The 14883-nt window shown below is 44.8% G+C and overlaps 1 protein-coding gene across 1 annotated transcript in view; it reads right to left on the bottom strand.

The window, feature by feature from the left end:
* Positions 1–14883, bottom strand: part of ncanb (neurocan b) — a gene marked incomplete at its 5' end in the record, with an annotated part of 118244 nt that overhangs the window by 98780 nt on the left and 4581 nt on the right. The window contains 3 exons of the mRNA XM_079996527.1: positions 642–816; positions 5342–5510; positions 5929–6152. Of these exons, the coding sequence (XP_079852653.1) occupies positions 642–816; positions 5342–5510; positions 5929–6152 (568 nt within the window). The remainder of the gene's footprint in view (positions 1–641; positions 817–5341; positions 5511–5928; positions 6153–14883) is intronic.

Genomic DNA, 14883 nt, shown 5'->3' with positions numbered 1-14883 from the left:
AACTTTTCACTTGTGAGTTTACTTGAAACCACACAAAAACACACGTGAAATAATTTCTCCACACACTCCTGTGCTCACAGCCTCTTTCAGTCTGTTTTTATCAGAACTCCTCAAAGGAATCGAGCCTCCTCCCGTCTTTCTGTCATTATTTTCAACAGCTGATTTCTCTGTATTTTCTCCACCATATCAATTTGACAACCTTCTCCCTGACGTGCAGTGGTAGCTTCCTGGACAGGATCCGGTCGGGTCCTCAGGGGAAGTAACAGAATGGTTGGAGAGCAGGAAAGAAGGAAGGAAAAGGAGGAACTTGTGCTCCAGGAACTTTTGCCGGACATATGTCTGAAAGACAGTGTTAAGTCGGGCTGGGTGCTATAGTAACAGTGAAATGAACGTGTTGATATGGTAACCACTCTTTAGAGAAAATGTCTGAATGCATGCATGTATCATGTGGGCGTAATTTCCAAAACTTTTTAAAGACTAAACCTTTGCCAGTGACACGAGTAAGCGACCCTGTTTCATTTTCCCCTGAGGGTTAGTATTGTGTATGTTTACCTGCATCCCAGCAACACCCATCATAACCATAATCAGCCATAAAAACAGTGAAGAGTGGCCTCTCTCTGGTTATCACTGTGATTCCTTACCGCACAGTCTGGTCAGACAGCCAACCGGCGTCACAGTTCTCGTAGCCGTCAGCGAACGTGGCCTGGAGTTGCTCCGGCGCGGCGATGGACGCCGAGTTCTCCAGGCACACCCTCCGGGCGTCGGGGAAGGACAGGGTGTAGCGGTCGTGAGGTGCCCGGTAGTGGAACACCACACCTGCAAGACAGAGGAGGGGAGGGGACAGACATGTAGTACGCGGGGGCGGTTGGGATGATATAGAAGGCGACCTTGTGGTGTAAACACGGAAAAGCTTTTATGACCCATGACGTTGTAGAACAAAAAAAAAAAGGCACAGCACCCCGAGATGACATGGTCGTGTAGCGACACGGTTCCATCTGTGCAGGAAGGAGGAGGAGTCGGGTTCAGCAACCTCAGTACGTGGGTTTCATTTGCATTTTTCAGACGGGCCTTTCTTTGGAGAGAAGACACGTTGCCCTTGGATATGGCGTCTGACAAACAGCATCAGCGTTTATCTCACAGCGTCCCCGCGCCACTCCACGCCCACAAAACGGCAGAAAGAAAAGGAAGAGTGAGCGGGGGACGGAGGGAAGGAGCGCGAGGAGGAATAGGGAGGCATGATAGAGCACTCGTCTGCAACGAGACGCGGAGAGAGGGGACGATCCAAGGAGAAACGAGCGACAAAACACATGTAAAAAAAGATAAAAATGAAAAGGTTTTAAAAGAGAGAAAAAAAAGGCAGATAAACAAGGCGAGGACGGAGAGTGCGAATGCCTTTGTGGAGCTGGGGCGGGAGCGGGTTCCCCCTTCGGTTGGGATGGGAATGGCTTTTGAAGTGTTGAAAGTTCCGTCGCTTCCGTCACCGACCTCCCACCCCTGCCTGCGTTCCACGGCCCTGATCCCCCGGGAGACGCGCCCTGCCACATGAAAGCCGTTCGGCGTCCGGCTACCAACATGGCTCCTTTATCTTCCCCGGGTTAGAGTGGGAGAGTGACAGGGGCTCCGCAGGGATAGGAGTGGGAGGTGTGTGTGTGTGTGTGTGTGTGTGCGCGGTTGTTTCTGAGCATTCATGCTTCAGGCTATGGGGAGCAGAGAACAAGCAAAGCCATGTGTGTGTATTATTATTTTTTTTTTTTTTACAGTACACACACGCACACACACACACACACACACACTTAGCAGCCTTTCTGTCATCCTGGTTTTATTCCGCACTGCTCCACTTCACAGAAATTGGAGCAGTGATTCTCTCTCATTCTGTTCCCACTCCTCTCTTTTCCCCATTTTTCTGTATGTTTTCATCCTTTCCTCTGAGGCGCTGGGATTCTGTCCAAACAGAGATGCCTGCTAGCTGGCTCGCTAGCAAGAACACTAAAGAGACAAATGCCCCCCTCAAGGGAAAGTCAGCCCAAGTACCCATGCACACTGTGCCAGGTGTATGATGACACTGGAGGTATTTCATATTGTATTAATCCCTCTGGCAGAAGTATTCTGCATTTTGACCCATCCTAGTATCTGAGGTAGCTAGTAGCCGTGGACTGCCACGTTGTAGTGCCTGCGGAGCAGTTAAGGGTTAGGTATTACATTTGACTGCATATATGTATGAAAGTATTTCTTGGTATCTTGCTCAAGGACACTACAGCATGCAACCAGGGGGAGAGGGGGATTGAACTGACAACATTGCAATTACTAGATGACCTGCTCTACCTCCTGAGCCACTGCCCCACAACACCCACGCCATTGACATACTTTCAATAACTACCCTAACAGCTTCCCTCAGGACGTCGATTTCCTTTTTATTGGGTTTTTTTTTAGATATTTAAAGGGTTGCTTGTCTGATATTTGCTTTCTGTCTATCCTAGCCAGATTTGGACAAGCGGGTCGATACCAAGTAAAAGCTGTTTGTCCAGTATGATGGGCTGCATGCTAAGTGTGTTAGCTTAATGTCAGGCTGCAGGGGGGTCAACTAGCCCACTGTAGCTCCTGTGCAATGAAATAATACACCTTCCAGCATCTCAAGTCTTGGTTGTTTTACATGATTCAGAACTGTTCACTCTCCATTTTCAGGGCTAGTTGATCCCCTCTGCAGCATTGCACTGAGCTAACACAGTTAGCATGCAGCATGCACTCAAAAAACACAAGGAGAAAAGGGGAATTGACTGCCTTAGAGCCCCACGCTTGATGAGTGATTTAAGGGTGATGCTGACAGTTTCCAAAATGTCTTTACACAGGCGTGCAAACACAGAGTCATCTGGAGTGTCGTGGACACAGCCACTCCTGACTGTAACCGGTGTATCAAGGGACTATCCATCCCATCACAGAGCTTGATGTTCTGTCGGGCTGTCACCGATCACAGCAACGGACACGGAGAATCAATGCAACCCTGCATTGTAATGGACGCACAACTGACCAATCAATACCTGCTGCAGGAAGAAGAGAGAGGGCAGGACAGAGGGAGGGGGGGGGGGGGGAGAGAGAGGGAGAGCAGCGAGGCAGAGAAGTGTTGATAGGGGAGACCGACAGAAATCTCTTCGAGGCTTAGACTCAAACAAGTGAGTCTGTGAGAGTCTCTGGATTAATATGATATTGATACAGCCCAGCAACGTCAATACCCACTGATTAATACATTAAACACTCGGCGGAATTAGTGTGGAGAGGGATGTGATTCTCTATGTAGCGTGACTGGCAATTAAAGCAAAGCCCCGGAGATGACTACTCTGGGATGGACACGTAATTGGTTCTTCTCTGAGGGCGTGGTCTTCATAGCATGTTAATCGATTGCCCAAGAGGAGGAGGAGAGACGGTCTCCCAAGCATAGTGCCAGGGGTCTCACTTACCAGCACCCATAAAGTGCTCTCGTGGAGAAAGATGATGTGCTTTGCCTGCCTGAGAAACCTAGATAGCGTCCTCCTCAATGTAATTATAGAGATGTAGTGGCCCATATTCAGGCCCGAGCAATCGAGCCTGTGTGCACGCCAACACACACGGGCTTGCACGTAAACACAGGGGAGCTATATCTAGGTAATGGAGTGGAGGCTATATCTGTGTTATACTCAATGGGAGATGGTGTGAGCTGGAATAGTGAACTGCATCGTGCCGTATGTGACAAGGAGAACGAGGCTACTGGGCTTTTAAGCATGCGGTGGAGCAACATTAGCATGGATTTGTGGATGGGCGGCAGCGTCCTAGTGTGCTACGGCTAATGCAGTGTGCGAGTCCCCTGTTGAGTCCCCCTTATGATAATAGTCGATTATTATAAACTGGCATGTGACCCGCGGAAGAAAATGTGGTGAGAGTTCTGTGGCTGAAACACCCTGACACTGTAATTATAGATGCCCTGCAATTGGCTACCTGAGGTTAGCCCGATGATATTGGCACGCAGGGAAAAAAGGTAAAGGCTAGGACAGCCATTTAGTCAGGCCAGAGAGTGCTGTTCAGAGCCCTTGGAGCAGCATTGTTTGATAATAGCATACAGCACATTGCGAGAGGCCGACACCTCATTACTTTCATTAAGCACACGCAACACCAACAGCACCTCAGTGGACAAGGTCAGTGATGTTTTACGGGATGTACTCTGCTTTCCTCACAGTTTCCTACGTTAGACATTTAACGTGGACTGTAAACAACCTTGGGCATCGTGGTTGTTTTAAATTGCCATGGAAGGAGCGTCATTAACATTCACGGTAGTGCAGGAACAACCAGAGGCCAAAGATTAGATGGCTGTTTCCTTTGGATTATCTTCTGGATCCGGGTAAAAAGAAAATATTTACCAGACTGCTCACAGGGGAGTCCGAGGCCTAATTGTTATGCCACCACACAATATGATAAGCAATTCCCAATAAGATGCTGAATCATTGCAATAGGGCCTTTGAGCCAATCCACATGCTACATCTGTCTCACTCCACTTGCTTTTCTTCCATTTATTTCATCCGGCCTGATTGGATGCTACAGACACGACACAGAGTAACCATTTTGTCCCTGTGCTTTGTAGTCATGAGGCTTATTTTGGTGTTGGGCCCATGATTGTCTGGGGTTTCTGTTCCAATCCTGGCTCTTTTGTAATGTTTCAGATTCAGTCTGTGTGATTGTGTTACTGTGAAAAAATACTATACACAAATATCTTTTTGGATAATAGCAGAAGGCAAACATGTAGCACAAATAAATAATAATGGAACAAATGGCTAAGACTATGTTAAAAGTCGAGGTAGGCATTCGGCTGGATAGAAAGAGAGTGAAGTGTCGATTTTTACTGGTGCAGCAGGTGGCTCTTTGTGTGTTTAACATTGTGGTTTTGTATTAGTTACATGGATCCTATTGGGATAATTGCAGAGTGAAAATTCCAAAATGCAAAATGCAAATGCAAGGGGCTTAAGTAGATTAAATAGTGTGTAGAGGTAACAATCCAATTAAATTAATCAATAAAATAATCAAAATACTAATAATTATTCTAAAATGTTTGATTTTGTTGAGAACGAGTAACACAAAGATGGTGCTTACAAATTAAATCAGAGCTGCTATATTTTTTTCTGCCTGTCGAAACACCACAGGAGGTGTTGTTCCAGTAAGCAGCCTAATCATCTCCCAAAACAGATTTAGAAAAAAAATAATTCTCAATCGCAAAAATAGTACCAAACCTTTTTTTTTTAATAATAGTTAACCCTTAAGTGGTGAGACTACAATATAGAGGGCCTTTTGGTACTAAATCTTCCAATTGCTTGGGAGTTACCTGTCACCTCCAGGGGGACGGTGTCCTGTTCGTCATCGATGCCCACGACCACCTCACAGCGGTACAGACCAGAGTCGCTGGACCGCAGGCCGCTCAGAGCCAGGCTGGCGTTGTAGCGGTTGTCGTGGTAACCGGGCAAGGTGACACGGCCCTGGAAGGCTTTCTTTACCTGGGGGAGGAAAGGAAGGACGGAAAATTTGGGTGGACAGTCGGAAGGAAGACGGAGAGATAGGAAGGAAGGGATTGAAAAGAGGGGAAGAAAAGATGAGTGGAAGGAAGGTAGGAGGAAGAAAGAAAAGGGAAGGAAGAAAAGACAGAATGGAAGCGGGAAGGAAAGACAGGAAAAATGGGCGACGAGATAGAAGGAAGGAAGGGACAAAGGAAGCGATCGAAAGATCCAAACGAAGGGTGAAAAGGTGAATGGGTGTGGAAGGAAAGAAGGAAGGAAAGGAGAGATGAAGGAGATACATGTGACCTAAGTCCCAAACAACAGCAGATTTGTCATTTTTCGTCATCTTTCTGAAAAAGAACCTGCCAGAACCTCTTCATTCAAATCAACTTTTACTTTTATAAAGAGCGAGTGTTACCTTCACTACGTTGTCTTTGGCCACCAGGACCGACTGCTCCTTCTGGAGGCCGTCAGAACCTCTCTGGCCCCAGACCTTGGTCCACTTGATCCTGGGGGGCTCGTGGGAGGGACCCGCACTGTTGCGGAGGGTGAAGAGGCAGGGGAGAAGGACGGTTTTGGACAGCTCCTCACTGATGGTCTGGTGGGTCACCTTTCTCATGTTCACCACAGCATCTGACTGGGCTACAAGAGATAAGAGGAAAGAAGGAAAGTGTTTTATTTCTCTTGCGTTAAGAAGTCTCAAAGGGAATGTAATGCACGCTGTTTCCCATTGTGTGGGAAAGGTGTTGGTTCATTTGCTTCTTGCATGTCAGTTGTGTGCTTTTCTTTTGAGACATCAGATCTTCCGTATTCAGGATAATAGGTAATACACCACAGCTCTTTCTTTTTCATTGGTTATTGGTCATTGATTGGGCAGAGAATTACTGTGTTACCTGAACAGAAAAGAGGCAGGGCTCGATTGCAGAGGGCAGCCATCGGGAGTCTTTTCATAAGCAATACATCACACTGTATGAGTATTATGGAATCAATATCATCATCTCTGCTTTGTTTAAATGAACCAATTCATCGATCTGTTATACGCGGGGTTCTCAAACTTTTCAGCTGGCAATGAAAATAGACAAAAAGTCTCCCGACCCTGTCATTCAGACTTGCCAATGTTGGCATAGCAAAATTAAGTACACATACAAACCTCCGTGGAGTTGGCGCCCCGTGTGATTCAAATTTGAATAACTTGATTGCCATTCGTGCTGTGTTTGTGCTGATTTGCACCGTAAAAATTATAATTTGTTATAATAGAAAATAGTCTTATTCGCTTGTGATATGTTTAGGGTGATTTAAGCATTCCAGTTTGGGGAGGACAGCCCTGCATTTTGACCAATTGTCCTACTACCAGGCTTTGACCAACTGAAGCTATTCCCATAGCTTGAGAACCCCTGGGTTATATCATTGATATAATTCCTGAAAGAGCTGATAAAATTGGGTGCAGTCTATCTACATAACGAATGTATCACACTCTGTATGCGGTCCACTGGCGTTTGGCCCTTGAAATCAACACCATAGTTGTTTTCAGCAAGGTTTGATGGCTGCTTTCATCAACATCCGTCCTCCATTCAGGTTTAAGGGGGCCCGTTATTAAACACACAAACATGGCTAATGCTTGTCGATCCCACATAAATCCTGCTACTAGCAGGCAAAAGCCAAAGCTGCACTGTCCTGCCTTTTTTCCTCTGCTGTCATGCATCCTGTACATTTCTGGCAGCGTGTGAATGAGGTTTACATGCGCAACCTTGCAAAGCGTTTGACATTTTCCTATCTACCTGCTCTGTAAATGACGGTACACAGTCGACCAGTGGCTGGCAGAACTCATTAGATCAGGCCAGATATCAGAGAGAGAGAGATAGGGGTGAACATTGAGAGAAATGACAATTGGGCAAGGTCTAAAGCCCACTAGGGAACCCATAGAACAGTGGTTCTCAAAATTGTCCTGCCTCAGGATCCACATTCGTCCTTGGTCATTAGATCACGACCAAGACATAATTTAAGATTAGAACCTTTCCTCATTTATTTTACAAATAAAATAGTGTAGTGATCCGCAATGATTTTGTGCACAAACAAGAGAATGTTTGAGCGTTGCAATCCAATAACAATCTGATAAGATTGTCTGTCATTTCATTTGACCTGACGAACAACTGTATCATGGATCCACCAGTTGGGAACCTCTACTTTAGAAGGTTCATTCTGTCGGCCTAAACGCCCATCCCTTTCCCTCCCCTATACAGCCACGTTGTGTACCTCTACCGCAGCTCTTTCATAAAGGTCCTAATTAATAAAAGCACTTAGATTCACTGGACAAAATAGCGTTCAACTTATTGTACTCTACCGTACAACAGTCAGAGAAAATAGTCTGAGGTGGGGCCATTATGAGTGAGTAAATGAAATGAAGGAGGAAGGAAGACAGATAGTGAGGGAGGCAGGGCAAGAACGAAAAAAAAAAAAAAAAAAAAGAAAACGCAGAGCTTCTCGGCCGGTGTGGGAAGCCCGATCGGTTTGAGAAAATGAGCCGATCGATTTTCTTTCATTTAACGTTAGTTTCCCCCGCACACCTTTGGTGGGAGCGGACCCGATTGCATCTGATAGAATGTTGTGTTAAAGCACAAGTAGGTGCCGCCCTGTCTGTAGCTGAGCTGCGGAGAAGGCCCCTCCTGTCGGCAAAGTAATTAAATGGCAGATTGAAAGCAATGACGTGGTTCCCACTGATCGGCGGCTCATTGTATTTTCTGTTGTTTTAAATTTTCTTAGTGCAAATGTCTTCTCTTCTTATTCTCCTGGTTTTTCCTCGTCTGTCTTTCTTTTTTTGTCTCCCTGTCTATTTATTTTCTATTCAATTTTTGTACTTTAATGTCGGATTAACGTGTTGCATTTATGTATTTTATTTCACTGCTTGATGTTTTCCTTCACCAGATTATGAACAAATTCACTTCTTTAATCTTTTTTTTGAGATTCTGATTTGATTTGGCCTGAGATAGCTCATCTTAAATTCCTATTGAATTCTGTGCCAGTAGAAGATGGATGATGGAAGATGGATGTGTGTGTGTGTGTGTGTGTGTGTGTGTGCGTGTGTGTGTGTGTGTGTGTGTGTGTGTGTGTGTGTGTGTGTGTGTGTGTGTGTTGTGCACACAAGAATGTACTTACTGGCACTTGGTGAAGGTGAAAACATGTAATTTCTCATTCACTATTCATGAACCATACATTGGATGTGAACCTTCCACACACACACACACACACACACACACACACACACACACACACACACACACACACACACACACACACACACCATTTTCGACCCCCTTCATGTACTTTTCCACCATCGTTAGTATCAAGAGAGACTGCTCTGACAGCAGTGCTAGGAGGCACTGGATCGAGACGCAAGTCTAGAAGCCTGTTTAAATCTAAGGTTCCTTGCATAAAGCCATTTTATACAAACCTCAAGTGTCCGACTTTACACTCCCCCAATTCAAACCTACAGCATTTTCCAATGATAGGAGGTCGAAGTGTCCTTGAGCCGGACACCGAAACCCCAACTGCTCCTGATGAGCATGTTGATGCCTCACATTACTGCCATCGCTGTATGAATGTGTTTGGAAATAAGTGAATGTGAGGCATTATCCAGCCATTTATTATAATAAAATGCATTCAAAAAATAAATACTGTGGACGTAATGTGGAGGAGCTGGAGGTAACTTTTATAACATACGTTTATTACTTAAAAAAATGTAATTAGCAGTTTACTATGTTATTTATGTTTTTATTTTAGCACGTGCGTGCTTGTGTGCGTGCGTGTGTGTGTGTGTGTGTGTGTGTGTGTGTGTGTGTGTTGTGCACACAAGAATGTACTTACTGGCACTTGGTGAAGGTGAAAACTTCTGATTTCTCATTCACTATTCATGGAAAATTGGATTCCTACCTTCCACACACACACACACACACACGCGCACGCGCACGCGCACACGCACACGAACACATGCAGAGCTTTGTATCCATTTTTCATTCCTTGCGAGGTGGTTAATGTGCCTTTGAGCACACACAAATAGCAGACGTGACGAAAGCTGTCCTCATTCCTGGGCCTGTTAAGTTGTCGCGGTTGCCCTGGCGATCGGCCCGAGTGCTTCTTCCCATCGCGTAACTTCAATCCACTCGCAAAGCACCTGGAATCCCAGTGCACGCACACGACACATTTATCCTCCTCATCTAATTATTGTCTAACTATTTCACTTACACCGCACTGATATACTCGAAACCTGGTTGAAAACACCAAACTGGATCCAACACGGCCTCTTCATTTGCACTGAGAGATAGAGCCCTGCAATGTACGCCCTTATTAAACTCCTAACCAACCATATTTTGAAGTTGAAATTTAAGTCATTGAAATTATCTTCACTATTTCTGTTTAAAAGAAAAATAAACAGTGTATTTTTAAAATAGCCATTTATTGTTATTGTAAAGACATTTCATTATGATTATTTTATATTCCGCTCTCATCAATTGACCACATTACATTACATTACTTTATTTAGCAGATTTACTCCTAATGTGCAGGTTACTCAAGGTTACTGGGTAAGGACTCTGTGTCTCAAGGAGAGGAGCAAATACGAATAGCTTGCTCTATTTTTTGGAACCAAACACATTCCTCTAATTGTAATAAAATCTGATTAAAATGAGAAGGAAGTCTGAGGGCTTTGGTTGCCACTGAAGAAATTGACATTCACTTGGAGTGGAATGTTCTAGAGCGACCACAGTATGAAGCTCAACAGAATGTGTTTGGCACTGGCTTCCTGCGTTAAGGTCCGGAAGGCTGGCACGGATATGTGCTGTCTGATGGGAGGAGGCGTGGAGCAGAAGAGAGGCACTTTCCCAATGTGTCTTACTTGATAGTGGCTGCAGAGATCACTTTACCCTCTCTCTGACAGGTAGAAAACACACTGAGGAAAAGATGGACAGATGTTATCAATTCCAATATAACGCGGTGAGGAAAAGTATGTGAGTCAGGACAAAATGTATAAATGAGAATATTGAATGCGAAAAGAGCGCATAGCGCAGTTGGACTGGGGGAGTGAGTCGGTGGGGAGTTGATGGCACAAGGGGAGACGGTTCCTGTGGTGTGCAGTGAATGAAGGGGGGATTTAAAGGGATCGACACAAATGCATATATGTGCAAATAGACACAGCTGCTCCAACACATCATTCACGGCGGACTATCAAACTTTGCACACATCCTTCTCTGTTGGCTCTATCCCCCTCAAGGATGTGGTGTTCATCTTTGTTTACCACACACACACACACACACACACACACACATACACACACATGCATTCACAAGCATACACGCAAAAACACACACATGCACGCTCAGTCCTGAAATAAAATTTGCAATGCAATTTCCAAGCAGCATTGCCAACGGCTTGCCACTAGTAAAATATAGCTTAATATATTCTAGTTGAGATGCATCAATAAGGTTAATCTGGCTACAGGATTACAACTCGGTTTCAAACCAGACAAGCCCTGGCTTGGTTCTCTGCTCTTCCATAATACTACCTGTATTTCCAACAGCAAGGCAAATGTGCCGGGGATGAAGATAATCAGGCTATTCAATCACAATGTCATTTGTACACTCCAATTTTGCACATTTTATCTGTATAAATGTGCACCTTTTATTTCCCTGGACATGAATTGTGCTGCAATTTGCAATACACAAAAAAAAAATCAATTGCAAATATCTCCTCAGAAAATTTAAATTACAGCTCTATCCCCCAAAGGTATAGTAATGAATGTAAACGAGCAAAAGCCTCCATCGTCATAGATACACCGAATCTGCATTTAGATGGAAATGTTTCACAAGCATAAACCCTTTGAGACCCTCCTTTGTTTGAATATCTGCCTTTTTTTCATTTTGCACTGCTTCCCCCCTGTTTAAAACGAGCAACCAATCAGCCTAACCTGCCTCGTGGACAAGAGAGAGATGAAGAAGCATTCGGGTGTCATTAAACCACGTGTCCTGTGCTCTAAACATTACCTACAAAGTCAAAGCGCTACACAGTTCTGCAAATAATTGTGCATCCTATTTGTCTTCATCTATAGGGGATGGTTAAAAACAGCGGAGGGGGGTCTGGGAAAGCTCGAGTCCGAGTGACAGAACAAGTTTACCTCTAACAGCCTGCCTCACGTCAACCCTGTCTTGTGTTCTCTACCTATAGAACTAATCCTGCAGGGATAGGGTTAGAGATGAGTCACTTGAGACCAACTCTCCTCAACTGAACAGTGTGGAGAGAAGGATTTCTCATTTTCTTACTGGCAATTTGCGGTGGCGTCTGCGGGACCATCGCTGTTGGTCCGTCTGTCCTTACCTCTGAGGCGCTCTCATTTTATTAAGCACAGCCGGAGAGCCAATGCTGTTCCTGCCAGCGTCCTGCACACAGGCTCAGGAGAGTAACGGCCTTTTCACCATAAAAGCAACACATTGTCTAACATGATTCTCTATCCTCCATCTTTCTCTGTCTCTTTCTCTCAGTAACACACACACACACACACACACACGCACGTACACGCACACACACACATACACACACACACACACACACACACACACACACATACGCACGCACATGCACACACACACGCACGCACTCACATGCACACACACACACATGCACACACATGCATACACACACACACACACACACACACACACACACACACACACACACACACACACACACACACACACTCTTCTACTCTTCCACATCTCACTGTGCGGGGGATGGGGTTGATGAAGATGAAGGCCTCTGTTTTCTAATAGGGGGTTTCCTCCACCTAACGTCAGTAAGGACCCCCAACAAAAACATGCACACATCATCGTCTGACCAGCGATGGACACTCGTCACCAGGTCCCTGGGCGCGTTGACGAATGCTGCCCACTGCCCCTGGCTGTGCCCCGGGAGGAAGGACAAGCCAAGGATGGGTTAAATGCAGAGGCCACATTTCACCGGCCACCATCCAAAGCATGTGCATGTGTGTGTGTGTGTGCGTGCATGTGTTGTAGTGTGGTGTGCTGTGTGACAATTAAAGATTCTTCTCTTCTCTAGTTCCTATCAAACCAGCCAGTCCATAATATAGCATGTATTACAACCAATCAAGAGCACCTTCTAGTTGTTCCTACTCTCTGCTGGATCATGAGTTTTGATGTGTGTGTGTGTGTGTGTGTGCGTGTGTGTGTGTGTGTGTGTGTGTGTGTGTGTGTGTGTTTCTTTGTGTGTATGCCATAAATCAGAACAGATGACCTGTCTTGGAGAGACTCTGCTGTCAGCTGATAACTCTGATAAGAACAGTCTATGTCATAGATATGCCTCGAATGCATCTGCAGTTGGGTCAAACCCTGTTTTGCAAGTTCATTGGAGGCTTTAGTTTCACCTGCACGGGGTTGAATCCAGGATCGAGAGCGAGATCCAATCAAATCTATTGCTCAAAGAAATGCAACTGGTTTTGCAGCAGGTACAAAGATAAGAAAGAGAGTAATTCAGATAAACGTTCAAAACAAGGCAGAAATGTGGCTTAATAAGTGGTTTGAACAGCATGTTGATGTTCTTATGATCGAAAGAGTCTCAGTTAATTCTCCTGGCCAAAAAGCAACTAACCAGAGGGGATAATCTTGAGCTCTTCGTTAAGATGTTGGGTACAGTCATGAAAGGGCATTAAGATTTAAATTCCTGCTGATCATATAACTCCTGGAGGTTGCTAGACAGTTTTCCCCCCAGAAGTCTTTCTGCAATTTTGACAATATCCCCCCTGGGGTTCTCCTTTGTGTTGAACTTGCTGTGCCAGCAAATAATAGATAACACAAATTACCGACTCAGTATTAGCTCTCTGCAACAATTTCAAAAATGAGTTTTCAATTTGAAATCTGGTTAGTATTCTCTGGCAGGAAAGCTCTTACTGACCTTTCTCGTGCATCATTTTGTGCATTAAATGTAACCTCAGTGGACAGTCAATGGTAAGCCCCTTTCCCACTTGCACTGAAAGCCGTCAATGTACTGGCAATGTTCCATATTGGCGTCATGTAGGAAAAGGAGCCGGTCTTGACATTCTATAAAAGTAATTTTACACAAATTTCCCCACTCTCAACCTAATATAATTGTACAGGAAAATGTCGGTACGGCTGTAAACGAAAGTGTGTGGGAATGGAAGCATTGCCATGAAGTAGGGCTGGAGCTGAATCCAAATAAGGCACAAATGTCTTAAAAATATTTTGAAAACTGTTTTCGGAAAGAAAAAGAAAAAATATTTGGAAAAATTATGAGTCCAAACCGTGGCGCTGGGCTGCAAAGACAAGAAACTGAAACACGTCCGATCTCCACGGTGATTGACTTTTGTATTCTTAAATTATATAAATTTTCTTCTTAAAAGTGCTTCGCCTGCCCGCCGGCTGCACCGCAGCACGGAGCCGGAGGGACAAGTGGGCAGGGAGATTGGGTAGAACGGGTGGAGAACGTTCCTCCGGAGGCAGTAAGTGTAGGACAGGTTGAAAATGATCACATTGATTTAATACATTTGGGTGAGGGTTATTGCATCCAGGGACAGGGGTTCTTTCCGAAGCGGGAACCAAGACTGTTCGGGAGGGCAGGGGTGGGGAGACGGTGAGCAAAGCGGTGGTCTAAAAACAAAACCAATTGTGTTGCCTATTCTCACATAATATTAGACACCTCTCCGTGAGCATCACCTACTGTAAAAGTAATATGTGTGGGATAAGACTCCATACCTCCGACCTCCATCGGAACTTTTCCGTAAAGGAGGTCAATGTGGGAATGACTACCTCCTGCCTTTGCCAGATATTTATTTTATCCAGCAATGTTACGGATTCCTTATAGGAAAGGGGCTGTAGTGCAAAATATTTATAACTGGTGACCATATCAACTATGTGATCTTTCATACTGCTGCTCTGGGGGACATGGAGGGAACAACTCTAGAGTTTCCAGTGGATATTAAAAATGGTGGGCTATAGAAAAACATACAATACGTGTGCAGAGGGACACCCAGAGATTTAAAGTATATATACTGTATATATACTTTAGAATTAATCTTGCATGTGAAAAGCTCTCACCAAATGTGTGTTTTCTGTAAGGATGCCCATCCATCACATACAAACAGCACATACTGTACTGAAGGCAGAGCATCTCAAAAAACAGTGCAGACCTGGAATTTAGTGAGCACTGTGCGTTTGGAGAAATCTGTCTTATCTTTTGATATGAATAAAACATTTCAAGGACCCTTTTGAGGCAGGTCTTGATGTTTTCACAAAACTGCTCATTGTCTTTGTTTGTTTGATGAAAGAAAAGCTGTGAAAGATGTGTCTTCAGCAGC

The sequence above is a fragment of the Zeus faber genome, assembly GCF_960531495.2.
Source record: "Zeus faber genome assembly, chromosome: 1".
In the NCBI taxonomy this organism is placed as follows: Eukaryota; Metazoa; Chordata; class Actinopteri; order Zeiformes; family Zeidae; genus Zeus; species Zeus faber.
Note: the sequence above shows the minus strand (reverse complement) of the source record. Positions and strands in the feature narration are given on the sequence as shown.